Source organism: Saccostrea echinata, unplaced genomic scaffold (genome assembly GCF_033153115.1).
Source record: "Saccostrea echinata isolate AGI-Se365-2 ecotype Australia unplaced genomic scaffold, CSIRO_AGI_Sech_v1 ptg000033l, whole genome shotgun sequence".
Lineage (NCBI taxonomy): Eukaryota > Metazoa > Mollusca > Bivalvia > Ostreida > Ostreidae > Saccostrea > Saccostrea echinata.
The window spans coordinates 21,718,409-21,736,833 of record NW_026889782.1 but is presented as its reverse complement, the minus strand read 5'-3'; the positions used below and the strand labels follow the sequence as shown (position 1 = coordinate 21,736,833).

General features: G+C 32.9%; 1 protein-coding gene across 1 annotated transcript; it reads left to right on the top strand.

Annotated features, from left to right (window-relative positions):
* Positions 1–1,384: 1,384 nt before the first annotated feature.
* LOC133198754 (kunitz-type serine protease inhibitor Bi-KTI-like) lies at positions 1,385–16,707 on the top strand. The gene is made up of 5 exons (XM_061334759.1): positions 1,385–1,419; positions 1,948–1,999; positions 9,952–10,071; positions 14,097–14,270; positions 16,476–16,707. Exons 1-5 carry the CDS (start codon positions 1,387–1,389, stop codon positions 16,499–16,501), a joined length of 405 nt encoding a protein of 134 aa, XP_061190743.1. The 5' UTR covers positions 1,385–1,386; the 3' UTR covers positions 16,502–16,707.
* The last annotated feature ends 1,718 nt before the right edge of the window (positions 16,708–18,425 follow it).

Sequence of the window (18,425 nt, the reverse complement as noted above, 5' to 3'; positions counted from 1 at the left end):
TAATGAATGTAAAGAGACTTTGCTTAAGAAAAATAACATACTTACTAGCGACATCGTGAGTTAAATCGTATAGCACAAAGGAATGTTCTAAAATATCATATAAAATGGAGAATATGGAATGGAGTGGATCATTGGATATTCCAAATTTTGTGTTATTCACAGTGGATTGCGTGCTTATATAAAAATTAAACCAAATTATTAGGCCAAATTATTTGGCTTATTGAATCATTGATTAATTTACAGTGCCTTACTGAAATCTGTAGGAAAGCAACACTGTAATTTTATCAATATTAATATAATGCTGCTATTTTTAAACAGAGTAATGAAATTCTGCTTTAAAACACTCATAAAATTCAAAAACTCGCTACTCTTTCAAAATAAGCCTTTCCAAATCAAATATTTATAAAAGCTATTGTGGACTAGCTTTTCATACGTTATACATAGGCGTAACCTTTGCTCTTTTTTCAACCATAAACACAAATCCCTGAACTTATTGAACATTTAGTCAGTACATCAGAGTGGAACCGTCACATCAACTGTACGGTTTAAAACACAAGGAGTACTTGCATTTAAGTCAGATGCTTTTAAGTTTTGAAAAAATACAACACAATTTGGCAAGCTTATGACAACTATAACAAAGATAAGAATTTTAAGGTGACGAGAAATAAACTTGATAGCATTCATTTTTACCAATGAATTTTAAAAAAAAATGAAGAATTAGTGTAAGAAAAAGAATGAAAAAAAAACCAAAATGAACAATATCAAATAATAAATCAATGAATGAATAGAATTAAAGAAATGTATGTCTTGAATAAATACATTAATTTGAAATATTAAATAAAGACAGTAATATCACGGAGTATTTAGATGAAACGCTCTATCGTTAAAATGATATTGTCCCCCGGACCCGGTTTAACGATAGAATTCTTTCCGTGTATTGGCAATGTTGCAAAATAAACGGGTATAACTCGCACTCTCTGACAATCCAGAGAGTTCCGAATGTCAACATGGCGTTAAATTTGAAGCGAGGAAAAAACATTGAGAAAATGAGTAAATTTCGTTTTTATATCTTTTCTCTACGAAGTAGTCACTTGATGTATTTTACAGTCGCCCGATATTAATTATAAAGAAATCTTTTTCAAGTTTGCAGTTGTTTGTTCCTGTCAGAAATTTCATTGGAATAAAAATGACAAATGAGGTCAAATGCTTTTTGTTTGCAAAAGACAAGTAATTATTATTAAGATAAAACATGATTTATATCGTCTTCCGGTGGAAATCTGATGGTGATATATTATGCTATGAACTGTATATATTATGCAAATTAATCACTGCATCTATAAAAACATATGATTTGCAATAATGTTAAACACTCCTAAAATTGTAATTATGAGAAAACTAGAGGGATATTTGTATTTATTGGTAAGTGAATTATATTTTCAACTTTGTAATGAAAAGAGATAAAGAAATTTTTTCAGACAACTGAATATGATTGAAATAAAAATATTGCAACTGTCTAAATATAATTAGAATAAAACACGGTTATAAGTAAGTCAGAGGGAAAAATGAAATTTTCTCATTAACCAAGATAGGAACATACTGTATACAGGGAAATCCCCCCCTTTCGCCCTACTCACAGTTAGGCGAATTTAAAACAGGGTGAATTAAAAAAAAACACACAAAATAATTTAGTATAATTTCTGAAAGGGAACTGTGATTGGTCGAATTTAAAACGGGGAAAAATTATTTGCAAGTATGAAAGGGAGAAAATTACACTGGGCAAAAAAAAAAAAAAAAAAAAAAAAAAAAAAAAAAAAAAAAAAAAAAACCGCTGTAAACAGTAGTGCAAGGAATATTTGAAGATTCATTCGAGTTTCCTTATAACGAAGATATCCTTATAAACCTTTATGAACGTGTTCTTTATAATGAAGTTTGACTGTATATCAACAGGTAGTGACTGTTGTAACCGCTGGAAGATATCACAGAGAGGGACGACAATTAGGTACTGTTTTTGTTTATTTATTTATATAATTTTTGCTTCTCACCCCTTTGAGATATTTTTACTGTTGTTGAATAAGTTTGATTACCACTTGCAAAATTAAATCAAAGTTCCTCTAAAATACTATTAAAATAACGAGCCTTACAAACAATGACAACGGTATTACCTGCTTTGTCAGCAGGGACCAGCACATGCTGATCCTGTAATCTATCTAAATTTTTTTCACTCCGGAGTTATTGAAAACAGAAGGATAGACGGTTTTCATAATGCCCCTCATCTGCTTAATGCTAAATTTAAACATCCATCTGATACTTTTAATCAATTCTGAAAAAGTGTCAAGGTCTTGAACATGAACACATAGGAGAATTATGTTTCAGATGTTCGATATCTAGGCACTGTAATTTTTTTTCTTAATTGTAATTAAAAAGATTATTCTACTTAGAGCTACATACTCACATAGTGATTTGGAACACGCTTTAACATAAGTTTATTCATTCAATCATTTTTATTAGTCGCATATTCCACGAATAAAAGGAAACATAAGTTGATTGATTGTTTGTATGTTATTTTAAGTCCCGCTCGAGAAATATAAGTTGCAATGTAACTAGATAACAGAATGAGATTCTAGTAGCATATATTACGGAAACATGACTTTTTTTATTGGCTGTTAATGATTGCTATCGTACATGTAGTTATACCACTCTCTCTATTTCATTTGTTTTGTTTGTTTATTTAGGAATGACTCTAATTCTTGGCCAAATTATTCGAGCATAACCTGGTTTGGGTCAGTTTACGCTTTATAATCCGCGAAGCGGATAATAAAACAGCGTAAACTGACCCAAACCAGGTTATACTCGAATAATTTGGCCAAGAATTAGAGTCATTCCTTATAATTTAATTTTAAAATCATTAGTTCAGGTATTTTATTAGTTCAAATTTGCCGCTCAATAATACAACCGTAGTAACGGAAGTGATGGGAAGCGACGGGAGGTAAAAACTGATACATAGGCCTAGCGGCCTTGTTGTTTGTTTACATGTGGTAAGATCGAATCATTGTTTGAAGTTTAAGGTACATTTATTAAATCTGGAATTTTCCAAGGCATGAATCCCGAGGACTGGAAATGAGAGGATTGTATGGATACAGATGATTCAGCTGGTTGTCAGGGGTGTGTGTCCCCATACCAAACCAGGTTATACAGAAATAATTTGTGTTCCTTTTTGGATATTAACCAATCAGAGGCTAGAATAGAAACAAAATTAAATTATTTACTCTTAAACCTTACAATGGTACATGAGGTACATTAACAGATTTACATATATACAGAATAACAGGTCAAGTAAGGAAGAGTAGTATATATAAAAAGAAGAGTATTACTGAAAACATGCCAACATCTATTTAACAAACAAAGAACGCTTTATCAATGAGTCTACATCTGTGGTGGACATAAGGTTCTATTCCACCTGGTTTAACCTTTGCTATATTAAATCTATTTTTCATAAAAATACAAAAAAAACAAACAAAAAAAAAAAAAAACTGGTATGTTAATATCGTCAGTATTATCCGTTTTTGTTTCGGTAAAACACAAAATGTCATGTTGGGAAATGAAGTTTAAGAATTCATGTTATTGCATTTTTCACACATTTGATGTCAAAAGTTTAAGTCGATGTGTAGACTGCTCTCCCTCGTGTCCCTAGCTGTCTCGGTCTGGGGTTGAAGTTTGGTGTGGTCTTTTCTTAGATTGTCCATATTGTCGCAATCTAATTAAAATTAGATGTTCCGAATCCACTACCGCTTGAGAAGAGGTAGCGGATTCGGAACATCTAATTTTAATTAGATTGATATTGTCGGTCGCCGTAGTTTTTGATCGGATTTGTCTGAGTGGTCACGCATTGATCAGGCATAGGAATATAAACTTCACCGAGAATATATAGCGTATATACTAACAAGTTTAACTTTTTTCTTATCCTTCCTGGCCTGTCGCATGACGGAATACAATTTCTTTCTTTTTTCTTCTTTTTCGGGGGGATATTGCTCATTGACCAATACATGCGTTCCGTTTAGTTTTTGGGTAGCACGTGTTCGTTTTAACTCACGATCTTTAAAAAAGGTGAACTTAGCCACTATATTGCGGGGGTGTTCATTAAAATCATTCCATCTCCCCATCCTGTGCACTCTTTCAAACGATATTTCCTAATATGATTTAAATCTACATTGGATAAAGTCCTGCAATACTACTTCGGTACTTTCATTTTTCTCGTATTCCGCTGAAAATTAGGTTGTCCCTCATGGAACGGGCTTTTAGATCAATCATGGACTTCTGCAGATTGACACTTGCCTCAATCAATGCCTGTATATCTTCCTTGATCTTTTTTTTCCTCGTTGATCTTTTCCCTCTCGTAACTCAACCATCTCCTTTCGGTTTTCAGTGATCTGTTTGGAGTTGGATTCTACTGATACCTGTACTGCATCAAATATATTTCCTAGAGAACACACAGTAGATTCTAATTCTTTGTGATCGTTTTAGAATCTGTATTCGTCAGTTTAGGATTCATATTTGGGTCAGTAATAAATATTTGTTCCAAAGTAATCTTATCGCCATTAACAAGTCCATGCCTACTTCGATTACATTATGACTTTTTAGTAACAAGATTTGCTGTGTCTGTCATCGACATTTTGTCACTTATATACTCATACACTAATATACGATATGGTATATCAGTTAAGTGTTTCTCACATTATGCTACGTTCAACACAATACAGCAGTGCAGCTTTCACAATACTTTACAACATAGTGTTCAGTGACACACAAAGAGAGAGGGATTCTAAAAAAGTTTCTTAAATATACATGTAATACTAAAAAAGTTAAGATTTCGAGAGCAAAATGTTGCGAGAAGATAGGTATAATCAATATCCCTTTAAAATTCGACAATAAGTTTAAAAACGAAGCATTTTTCAGATTTTCTGTGAGACCGGTCGAAAACCCGATTTGCCACTTCCTTGACCTTGACCTTTTTTTTCTTCATCTGTCCCTATTTTTTTCACAGAGTAAATGTCCATGACTGGAACACAAATTTAAACAAAAATATTGTGATCCTACATTCCACATCTTAAAAAATTCAAAACAATATTGTAAAAATAGAGCGTTTCTATGAAAATACATGTATAAAACTCTTAAGGATATTTGGATTTCTTCGATATATATATTTGTAGGTAAATTCAAAATTTTTGAAATTTGATTTATAAATTACTACTGTGAATTTCGATTTTAGCCAACATAAAATCTTAAGCTAAAAGCAAAACACTATCATAAGAGGTTCCATATTGCTTCGAAATTAGGAAATCTGACCAGACATTCTGCAGTATCAATCAAAACGCCCGCACACCTTTTGTGTAGCTATGGTGTGTTACCATAGCAACCATGTTATCTATTTTTAGAAAAAATATTGTTATAACTTATAAAACCTTAGGTCAACTATTTTCATTGTTTCACTATAATCAATAGTTAGCCACTGAGTTTGGTCGGGAAATTTCTGACCTTTTTATTATATAAAATGCATGTTAAATGAGCAATGGTTACCACCAATTTGGAGAACCAACATTCCAAATAATATCTTGTCATCAAGAATGTACATAGAAGTCAAAAGATTTTATGTAAGTGGTGAAATTGGTTTTCTTGTATTTGCTGAGGCTTAGTAAGTATTCACAGTTGCGAACAATCTAACTTTTTGATTTTTTTTTCTGTTTCCATCGCAACCAATACACAAAACAACCAAATTTTGATAGATTTATGTTTCTTGTGTCAAACATTAATAATTGGTAAATTTTTATCAAAATCAGTGACCATATCTGCCAGGAATGTTTAAGTGTTTATGTAGAATTGCCCACGAATATCTTTTTTTTTTAAATAGCTTAGAATTTTTTTTACCAAAACATGTACCTTATAACCATCTTTTCATGAACCCGGATCGAAAGATCCCGGGGGTATATTGTTTTTGTCCTGTCTGTCTGTTTATCTGTTTGTCTGTTGTCAACTTTAACCTTGCCCATAACTTTTCATTGGTTGGAGCTATGACTTTTATATTTCACATGTGTATTCCTTGTGAAAAGACCTTTCTTTGGGTACAATCAAATGTGACCTTTTGACCTTGACCTTGGAGTTTGACCCACTTTTGCAAAATTTTATGAGATTTTAACCTTGGCATAACTTCTGAACAGTTGGTGCTTGGGGTTTCAATATGGAACGCCACAGCTGTCTTAAGGGTACAAAATATACATCATAGTGTCAATACGATATAACATTAAGTCTATCCTTTATATCATTAAGTCCATTTTATATAATATGTAGGCTTTTCTTTATATCATTAAGTCCACTTTATATATTATGCAGTCTATTATTTATATCATTAAGTCCACTTTATATATTATGTAGTCTATTCTTTATATCATTAAGTTCACTTTATATATTATGCAGCCAATTCTTTATATCATTAAGTCCACTTTATATAATATGTAGTCTATTCTTTATATCATTAAGTCCACTTTATATATTATGTAGTCTATTCTTTATATTATTAAGTCCACTTTATATATTATGTAGTCTATTCTTTATATCATTAAGTCCTCTTTATATATTATTTAGTCTATTCTTTATATCATTAAGTCCACTTTATATATTATGTAGTCTATCCTTTATATCATCAACCCATTTTATATAATATGTAGTATAGAAGCTATACCATGCTGACAAATCAATGTACTATAAAGTCGGACGCATGTAGCATCCAGTCAAAATACAAGATTGAAGTTAGCAGCAAATAACAACAATCACTAAGAAATTCATCAAAGGACTGAGAGTACTCAGGTGGAATATTTTTTGTCAATTATAATAATTAATACTTAAAGAATCAATGCAACACTTAATTACTTAATAAGACAAATACTTGAAGGGGAAATATACTGATAGAAACTCTATTCATTTTCATGTTCATTTTCCCAGAAAGAACGAGGGCGCTTTTGATTGGTATTCGACAGGAATCTGGGCGCAAAATTTCATTGATCTGTCACATGAAATTTTAACATTTTTATGATGTATCGGGTTCCTGTGAAATAGGAAAGGGAAATATTTTCTCGATGTTTTGTTTTGTTTTGCTAAAAGATAACTTGAAAAGTGGCTAGATGAGAAATTTGGTACCAAATGTTACAATTTTTAAACACGCCTTTCTAAACATTTTCTATCTCTGGGTCATCTCCCCATGAATTTGAATCGTTATTTTTTGTGTATTTTAATTCGAAGAAACAAACATTTGTTTAAAAAATGGAGAGAAGACACAGGGACTACAAAAAATGAACTTTTCCCCACAAAATTCCAATGTGTAACTGCGGTGCTTCATTGTCCTTTTAAAATCCACATTGTGTGTAGCGATGGTGGCTTAGAAGATGCGTTACCCGACCAGTGCAATGGAAAAGAAAATTTTTGGTTCGACCCTCGCATGTAGCATTGAGATTTTAAAAAGATACAATCATTTCATTCTTTTAGCAATTTAATTTTATGTACTGATTTATATTTTTAAATGGATGAATTTCGGTCCCATTCTACTGAGAGCGAAAGTAATTCTTCCATCCTACTGAAATTTTGATATGCACATGTACTTAAAATTGCATTTAAATATCCCCTATTGTCTGATAAGTGTTGCTTATTTTTGGGAATCGTTACTATGTCTTAGAAATTTTAAAGATAAGCGGACTTAAATATAACATTTTTAAAAGATATTTCAATCTAAATTTAACATTTTTTTCCTATGTTTGTTACTCTGTAAAGTGTGTCCAGCTTTGGTCAGTGAAATCGTGGACATTTAAACTATATATAAATGTTTCTTGTATATCACACGCCAAATACGCACATCTTTAAATTTCGCTTATTACCCCTTTTCCCTCGAAGTGTGCATGAAAACACAATTATTGTGGCAGAATTAGGGGCTGTAGGGCTAGGGTTACCCATTCCCGCTCTTCAGTTAGAGCTGTAGGGTTTCCACCAATTGTTGTTTCAAGCACCTTTTTTCTCCACCGTCTTTGAATAATATTGCAAACCAACACTAGGTAAGAAACTCCCAGCAATAATGAAAAACACACTTCAAAGACTAGAGGTACAATGGCTGCTTGAAATATGTACCCGCCCTTGTCACCACTTGATGGTACCACTACAACCTCAAATTGCCGTATATAATAGTTGTATGGCACCTTTGTACCAATAACCAGTCAACGAGAATTAAGCTGAGTAATAGCTTACCTTCAGTTTTCAATACTAAGAGTAAGCAAATTTCAGGTTAGCTAATTGGGCCTGTGATGTTCCTGAGACCCGTCAAAGAGCTGAAAAGGAATTCTCCCGGAAGAAAATTATTCCAAACTGTTTGTTTTTTTCTTTAGTGGTCAAAGATGATAAAAATTCTTTTTTTTTTTTTTAGTTTTTTTTTTTTTTTTGTTTGTTTTAAAACTGCATGATTTTCCTAATGCAGGTGATCTTAACTGCCTTCGAGTATTTGTTTAATTAAATAATTAAGTCTATCATTATTTGTCTAAGTATATTAATCAATTGTCTAAAATAAGCATAAATACATTATTGCATCAGAGTATTACTAGTCCTTTGATGAATTTTCTTATTAGCTGCTTGCATCTGACTTTGTAGTACATTGATTTGTCAGCATAGTAAAGCTTCTGTACTACATATAATATAAAGCAGACTTAATGATATAAAGAAAAGACTACATAATATATAAAGTGGACTTAATGATATAAAGGATAGCCTACATAATATATAAAGTGGACTTAATGATATAAAGAATAGACTACATAATATATAAAGTGGACTTAATGATATAAAGAATAGCCTACATAATATATAAAGTGGACTTAATGATATAAAGAATAGACTACATAATATATAAAGTGGACTTAATGATATAAAGAATAGACTACATAATATATAAAGTGGACTTAATGATATAAAGGATAGACTACACAATATATAAAGTGGACTTAATGATATAAAGAATAGACTACATAATATATAAAGTGGACTTAATGATGTAAATGATAGCCTACATAATATATAAAGTGGACTTTATGATATTAAGAATAGACGACACAATATATAAAGTGGACCTAATGATATAAAGAATAGACTATGTATTATATAAAGTGGACTTAATAATACATGTATAAAGAATAGACTACATAATATATAAAGCGAACTTGATGATATAAAGAATAGACTGCTTATTATATAAAGCGGACTTAATGATATGAAGAATTGACGACATATTATATACAGTGGACTTAATGATATAAAGAATAGACTACATAATATATAAAGTGGGATTAATGATATAAAGAAAAGACTACATATTATATAATGTGGACTTAATGATATAAAGGATAGCCTTAATTTTATATCGAATTGACACTATGATGCATATTGTGTACCCTTAAGACAGCTGTGGCGTTCCATATTTCAAACTTCACATGTGTATTTTTTGTGACAAGGCCTTCCTATGGATATCAACCTCTTTGACCTTGACCTAGGAGTTTGACCTACTTTCGAAAAACTTTAACCTTCGCCATAACTTTTGAATGGTTGGTGCTAGGGCTTTCATACATCACATATGTAATCGTTGTGACAAGATCTTCCTTTGGATACCAACAACTTTGACCTTGACCTTGACGTTTTACTTTTAAAAAACTAACCTTCGCCGTAACTTTTTAACAGTTGCAGCTAGGGCTTTCAAATTTCACAGGTATATTCCTTGAGACAAGACCTTTCTTTGGGCATCAACATTTTTTTTTTATCTTTTTGCCTGGATTTTAACTTGCATTTGAGAAACTTTAACCTTCGCCATAAGCTGCCATACGGGGGCATCAGTGTTTCACAAACACATCTTGTTTTTTCTTTATATAATAGGCGATTGCTTTTATAATGGCCGCTACCATGACGTCGGAGATGGCTTTCCCGCGACTGATGGTTGCAATGGATGTTTCTGCGCAGCACCCGGACAGGTTGGATGTTCATTGATGGGTTGTCGTAAGTATTACAACGATTGGTTGTCCTAAGTATAACATGCAATTGATTGGTTTTTTATAAGTATTTTAAGTAAATTGGTTTGTTGTCCTAAGTATTATATTTCTTTGTTTGATTGGTTTTTATAAGTATTTTAGGTAAATTAACATTTTAGCAACATTATTATTATTGCAGCCCGGAGGACCGGGCTGCTCCATACATATAAGTTTAAGTTGTGATGTGTGGTATTGCGGTGGGAGCAGTTATTCAGGATCAAAGGTTAACTTAAAAGATTATACATCAGAATGTTCTTTCTCTTCGTAAATTACAAGATATACGATATATCTACTTCCATGAAGTACATCTTTAAAAGTGTATATGTTTTGTATATGTAATATACAAAGTTGCCTATCATTTACTATGGACAAAACGACAGGTCCCCTTTTTAGAACATTAAATTTAACTGTCGCATAAAGTTACAACGCAAAATGTAATAACAACGCAAAATGTAATAACAACGCAAAATGTAATAAACTGGGATTATTACATTTGCGTTATTACATTTTGAGTCGAGATCAATGCATAATATAATAACGCAAAATGTAATAACATGTTTTTTTGGATTATTACATTTTGCGTTGGGGTTAACGCAAAATGTAATAATGCACTTTTTGGTTGTTACATTTTGCGTTACTTAATTTTTGCGTTGAAATCAACGCAAAATGTAATACAACAAAACGTAATAAAACGAAATATATTTTTTTAGTATTGTGTTCAATGCGATACATTACAAAATTGATTTAAACATATAACAATGGGGAAACTCGCTTTACTAAATAGACAGACAGAGCTATGACTGTGAGACAAACGTTACGGCTTTTACGGACTTACTGATTGTATATTTTTTTAACTCCATTTCTAACATTTTTATAAAATACTTATAAAACATTAACTTAACTTCGATTGACATGTCTATTTATAGATCAATGCCATTCTTAATTACCAAAGATTGACCCAAGGGTCCATTAAAAGCTCTTGATTTGCATATACGACGTGCATGTGTACACTGGTTAGCAAATTAGAAGTGTATTTGTGTGTGTCTGGCGGGAGAAGCGGAGGAAAGGGGTTGCTTCGTATGTTGATCATTGTATTTTGTTTTGCGCATGCAGAAACTATCCATTTTGTTATTGGAGAGAGAGAGAGAATTTTATTTTTGCTGGTCTGCAATGCAATGAAGCGTCTCAATATGAGTGAAAAATTCTTGAGAGAGACGTTAAGCAACAAACAAACAAACAATGCACATGATTTGAAATCTTACTAGTCAAGAAACCCCTTTCCCGCTATATTTACACCTGCCAGTAAAAATAACAGATTTTTTTTTTTAAATTCATGCATGTGCCTATGAAAAAGCAAAAGCAAACTGATCAACGAAATACCCCCCCCCCCCTCCACACACACACACGTGCGCACGCACAATTCTAATTTGCAACACTTATCATTTGAATATCAACTGATTTTAAATGGCTTATGAAATCAATATATGATGAAATCAGACATAATGTAAGAATAAGCATATATTTATTTTTCCTTTTGTTTTATTTTCTTTACGTTTAATTTCTTTATCCACCACTCAATTGAAAAATATTCTCAACCTAACTGACCAAAAAGTGTGTTATAACATTTTGCGTTGTTGGATTTTGCTTAATCTCGATGCAAAATGTAACAACGCAAAAATGTAATAATCCAAAAATCTGTTATAACATTTTGCGTTCATCTCGACGCAAAATGTAATAACGCAAAATGTAATAATCCTAAAAAGTCTGTCATTACATTTTGCGTTATTTTATTCTGCGTTGATATCGACGCAAAATGTAATAACGCAAAATGCAATAATCCCGGTTTATTATATACCCAACTGTTTGTCACTCAGTTTTACTGTTGAATTTATGCAATCACGTGACGGTGTGATCCGACATTCCGGATCAACACACTGTGGTTTTCTGAATCCATATCACCCCTCTCTGAAACTGATGACGTAGTACACAGGTAAATGACGTTTTTATTCTCACGCATCAAAATGTTCCTTGACAAAATGGTTTGTTTACTGTATAAAAGTTAGGTAATTGATCCAAAAAGTTTCCATTTATTATATTTTGCTAGTTGTAAAGGGGTATATAATAAATTTATCATTATAACAGTAACTTGATCCGAAGAGCCGTATCACGTCTCGTTGACAGGCGCGGATCATCAGATCAAACTCGACGCTTCGCGTCTCGTTTGATCTGATGATCCGCGCCTGTCAACTTGACGTGATATACGGCTCTTCGGATCAAGTTACTGTTATAATAATATATATTTATTTATTACATTTTGCGTTGTAGCAACGCTACACAGTTTGTGATTTATATTCATTAAGTCTAATACATTTCTGATGATAGATGATAAATGTGTCTGATTCTAATTTATATATTATGCAGCCAACAATTACTTTAGGAAATAATAAAATTTAAAACGGTATTTTTTTAGTTCGATTTTCATCCAATTTGAAGCTTCCCGTAAATTTTCTAGATCCGTCAACCGTAACTACCCCAGTACTTTTTTCCCATTCCACGGCTGTTTATCGAAAATAAAAGTGAACATTTAATCAAATTTACGATAACTACTATATGAGTGAAATCTAAATATACGTCGAGTAGTTTACAGACATCAACTCATAACTAGTGCAATTCTAGAGGAGTAAGTATGAACTCTGGTGCAGGCGTTTCAGAGTTAATTCGCAAAATTTATAAATTTATAAGTATAGATTGTTTTGGCTCGATGTTATACCTACTTTACTGATTCAATGTAGCATGCAATTTCATTGGTTTTGAAATTAAGGAGTTTATATTCAGCCAATTGCTGGAAGATTAACTAGAAACATCGACCACGGTAATGGATGCAAAAATAAAGAAACAAAAAATGTGAAAGATATCGTCCAAGTCCTCTTGTTTCTCAACTTGTCAATAGTCAGATTTAAGTTTAACTTGGAAAAAATATTAATTACAAGGATTGTTCGGAAATTATTGAGACATTCTGATTATTTCCATTTCTAAGGCCATCTTGAAAATAAATTGTTTGTTTGCCCTCTCCGACCGACTGGTTAAAAATTGCCCGTCTCAAAACTTTTTTAAACCTCCACGAAACATTTTTTTCTTTGTCCCTGAATTTTCTCAGCCCATCAACATGTTGGTTCAAAATTTCTAGGAAATATAATTTCCCCACCTACTTACCGATCCAATATTTTTTTACTCTGAGTCGAGAGAGGGCAAACAAACATTATTTCATACATGTACTTATCATCTATTTTGATGAAAAGTGGTATATACATTTATCGAACACCTACAAAATGTATATACCCCGGTAATCAAGAAATATTTCAGGAATATTTAATTTTTCTTTTAAATGGCCTATAAATGTGTCGATGCTAGGGGTACCCAGCGAAGTCTTGGAATAAGGTGTTGGCATTCATTACTACTAAATAACAAGTCCTGGTTGACCCAGAGAATGTAAGGAAAATCATAAAATTATTCAAATGTCAACTGTGATTTTTATCTTAATTTTATATTTTGTAAGTTGTATAGACTTTCGATTAGAAATACAGAAATATATTAAAAATCTTCTGACTATAGAAATTCGATTATGACGGCAAAATGAATTTTGACGTCAAGGTGGCGCAGCCGGCATACATTATATTACGTATGCGTGTAGAGCTAAATATAGCTGTTTAGACAAAGGACCTTCCAAAACAAACACGATGTCACAAAAACACGTGTCTTGGGCTTTAGTTAATTGTTTATTTAAACAACTTAAAAGGCCCTAAGTGCCCCTTGCTCTTTGAACATACAGACTTTTTTTGTTTTTCAAACAGCTTGAGTACCTTCTGTAATCATCAGCTGATTCAATCACACGAAACTTGATTTTATAAAACTTTTATGTGTTTCTATTCCACAGAACATCATTTTTTTGTAAAAATTAAAGGCATAAAACTGTCAATACATGTTTTATTTTAGCTGATCGTTGCACCCTGCCAATAGAACCTGGGAATTGTAATGATATTCTTCTAAGATGGGGATACAACAGTTTGTTCAATCAGTGTCAGCCGTTCATCTATACAGGCTGCGACGGAAACGACAACAATTTTGAAACTTACGAGGAGTGTGCCGGCCGTTGTCCGAGCAGGACTTGTAAGTTAAACAGTAAACTAATGAAATATGGAGATAAACGAACAGTAATTAAGCTCAAACGTCCATTGAAACAATGGAAATCTGAAGCAGAGCAAACAGGGACCTCTAAAACATAAGTGGTGGGATCAGATGCCATTAAGGAGTAAGCATCCCCAGTCGACCGGTCACAATTCCCGTGTGCCTCTTGTCATGATCGGGCAAACTGAAAAATCCGTAGACAATTCAGTGTGTAAATAATGGCTTAACTAAACAATAGAACTCGGTTCAAAGAACTAAATATAATTATAGGACATCTCGGTTATAAGGAGCTATTTTTGAATCCTGAAGAAGACGTCGCACCGTGTTCTTTATAGGAATGCACAGAATCTGTTATAAGGAGGCAAAATTTGAAGTCCCAGTGACTTCTTTGTAACCCAGTTTTACTGTTCTCGTACATGTATGATTCCATTATTGTGCTAGAAAGAAATGTAATTTATACAAGGGTCTCAATGTTGTAGCAATGCAAAAGGTGTAGATAACGATCAGTGATCGATCTAAAAAAAAAAATCTAAAAACAACACAAATCAGTGAATAGGGCATAAAACACGGACCCCTGGAAATTCCAGGGGTGGGATCACGTGCCCAGGAATAAGCGGACCATTTATATACAGAGATGCCTACAGTGTTAAAAAAAGAATTTATGGTTTGATTTTTCTAAGTCTATACATTGGCGCGTACAGCTTTGTGGAAAAGGCAAAGGCAACAAAAATCATTTGCATAGGGCGAAAATAACATGGGTAGAACAAGATGTGTTTGTGAAACACTGATGCCCCCGTATGGCAGCTTATGGCGAAGGTAAAAGTTTCTCAAATGCAAGTCAAAATCCAGGCCAAAAGATAAAAAATGTTAAATTTGAAAGCCCTAGCTGCAACTGTTCAAAAGTTATGGCAAAGGTTAAATTTTTTTAAAGTAAGTAAAACATCAAGGTCAAGGTCAAAGTTGTTGGTATCCAAAGGAAGGTCTTGTCACAAGGATTACATATTTGAAGTATGAAAGCCCTAGAACCAACCATTCAAAAATTATGGCCAAGGTTAAAGTTTTTCAAAAGTAGGTCAAACTCCTATGTCAAGGTCAAAGGGTCAAAGTGGTTGGTTTTTAAAGGAAGGTGATGTCACAAGGATTATATATGTGAAGTATGAAAGCCCTAGCATCAAACATTCAGAAGTTATGGCCAAGGTTAAAGTTTTTCAAAAGTAGGTCAAACTCCTAGGTCAAGGTCAAAAGGTTAAAGTGGTTGGTAACCAAAGGAATGACATGTCACAAGGATTAAATATGTGAAGTATGAAAGCCCTAGCTCTAAGCGTTCAAAAGTTATGGCCAAGGTTAAAGGTTTTCAAAAGTAGGTCAAACTCCTATGTCAAGGTCAAAGGGTCAAAGAGGTTCATATCCTGAGGAAGATCTTGTCACAAGGAATACACATGTGAAGTTTGAAACCCCAAGCACGAACTGTTCAAAAGTTATGGCTAAGGTTAACGTTTTTTCAAAAGTAGGTCAAACTCCAAGGTCAAGGTCAAAAGGTTAAAGTTGTTGGTATCCGAAGGAAGGCCTTGTCACAAAGAATACACATGTGAAGTTTGAAACCCCAAGCACCAACTGTTCAGAAGTTATGGCCAAGGTTAAAGTCTCATAAAATTTTTGCAAAAGTGGGTCAAACTCCAAGGTCAAGGTCAAAAGGTCAAATTTGATGGTACCCAAAGAAAGGTTTTGTTACAAGGAATACACATGTGAAATATGAAAGTCATAGCTCCAACCAATCAAAAGTTATGGGCAAGGTTAAAGTTGACAACAGACAGACAGACAAACAGATAAACAGACAAACAGACAGACAGGACAAAAACAATATACCCCCGGGATATTTCGATCCGGGGGCATAAAAATTCTGTAAAGACTTATTCAAATTCTAACATTTTCTTTGAAAGAGAAATTAGGTTGAACACATCTGTTGAAATATTGTAGAAATTGTGGTGTTTTTGCCCCAATTTTTTTTCCATGTGTAGTAACGCATTGTTTCTTTTCTCAAAAGAATGAATAATGATGATCTTTTTAACATTGTTCAAAATAAATTTCGATTCACTTATGACTTAAAAGTTTGTCTTAAAATTTGAAAGCCTGAAAAAGATTCAATTGAAATCAATCACATTTAATATCATATTTTTTTTATTTCAGGGTGGAAAAAATCCAGAATTGGCTGATTAAAGGAATCTCTTTCACCTTGTTTAGTTTTTATGGAAACTAAAAATAATCTTAATATTCATTGTTTGGATAAAAATGAACCTTTTATGAACCTTAATAAACCTAATAGCGTTCATCATTGTTGTTAACGTCCCTTGACGTCCCACGTGTATTTTCATGGCTTTTTGAATCAATTTTGTCCATTACAGCGTGAAAAGTGTTTCTTATTGTGTAAAATGAAAAAAAAGTTAAATGTTTATGCTTAGGTAAAAAAAAGAAGAAGATATTTTAATACTTCTTTTCGAGTTTATGTGAGTTTATTAGAGCGTATGGTAATTAGCATAATCGCCGAAGTGATTGCAAGTGAAACTTTAGTAGCGTACTCTAGATCTGGTGAGGGAGTACTTGTACGTGAAGCTTGAATAGCGTACTCTAGATCTGGTGAGGGAGTACTTGAACGTGAAGGTTGAATAGCGTACTCTAGATCTGGTGAGAGAATGATTGTTAGTGAAGCTATCTAGTGACAGAGAGCTTGAGAGATTAACTTGAAAAGGCTCCTCTAGATCTGGTAAGAGAATGGTGTAAGTGAACCTTGAATACTGAATAGCGCCCTCTTCTTCTAGTGAGAAAGTGTTTCCAAATGAACGCCCTCTAAATTTATTGAGAAAGTATTCTTGTAGATAAAGCTTGAGTAGCGACCGCTTCATCTAATAAGAGATTGCTGTATATTGAACTTCTATTTAGCGTGCCCTCCTATGAGAAGATTGTTCATGTTTATGTTAAAGCTCTTCCACCGTTACTTTTTTGTCATTTATCTGAATTATCGTTATCCCGGTCGTTTTTCAAAATTCATTTTCTAAAATAATAATAAAATATTATAACGCAACATAATATGCCAGTCCTTCAAATTTCTGAAAGGAAATTGAAATTTGAACATTATCTTTTCAAGGATTATGGCCAACGGCATGAAAGAAATTTTGTTTGGCATAGGAATGATATAAAGATACACCAAGCATTGGTATTTTGTCATAAAAAATTCACTAATTGATCAGAATCACTTTCATGTATAAATATGAGTATTTTTGCTTTTTTGAATTGTTTGTGGCTTCCTTTCGTTTTAGAATGAATACCTTTAATTCGATTTTGTTAATTTGTCCTTAATTTAAAAAAAATCTTTTTAAAAATTTTCATTTATTCACAATTATTTACAGATACATGTATATCTTTACACCTTGTGCCATTCAGTGACGACACTTCCTCTTAGTAACATCACTTCCCTACAGCCGCCAATGGCTGACATTGAGAGCCGTCAGCTTCGTAGACAATCTCCTGTACACAGTCCTTGGTTATGACAACACAACCTTCTGGCAACACGTAACTAGATATCATTCTAGATCAATGAAATAACAAATATATACATGTACATATACTGTTCTGCGAAATATTCTTTTAAAAAATCAGTTGTATCAAATCACTGCTAGAAAGTGAAATTTTTGCACCCTTTTTACTTTTTGTTCATTTCGTTCTCGTCGCACAAGGACAAATTTAAAAGAAACAAGATGTGTTTGTGAAACACTGATGCCCCCGTATGGCAGCTTATGGCGAAGGTAAAAGTTTCTTCAAATGCAAGTCAAAATCCAGGCCAAAAGATAAAAAATGTTGATACCCAAAGAAAGGTCTTGTCTCGAGGAATACACCTGTGAAATTTGAAAGACCTAGATACAACTTTCAAAAGTTATGGCGAAGGTTAAAGTTTTTTAAATAAAAGTCAAACGTCAAGGTCAAGGTCAAAGTGGTTGGTATCCAAAGGAAGATCTTGTCACAAGGATTACATATGTGAAGTATGAAAGCCCTAGCACCAACCATTCAAAAGTTATGGCCAAGGTTAAAGTTTTTCAAAAGTAAGTCAAACTCCTAGGTCAAGGTCAAAGTGGTTGGTATCCA

Excerpts from the sequence above, each read along its gene's own strand:
- LOC133198754 (XM_061334759.1), top strand. The coding sequence starts at position 1,387 with ATGAGAAAACTAGAGGGATATTTGTATTTATTG. Across the intron at positions 1,420-1,947 it reads AGGGATATTTGTATTTATTG|GTAGTGACTGTTGTAACCGC; the intron begins GTAAGTGAATTA and ends GTATATCAACAG. Across the intron at positions 2,000-9,951 it reads CAGAGAGGGACGACAATTAG|GCGATTGCTTTTATAATGGC; the intron begins GTACTGTTTTTG and ends TTTATATAATAG.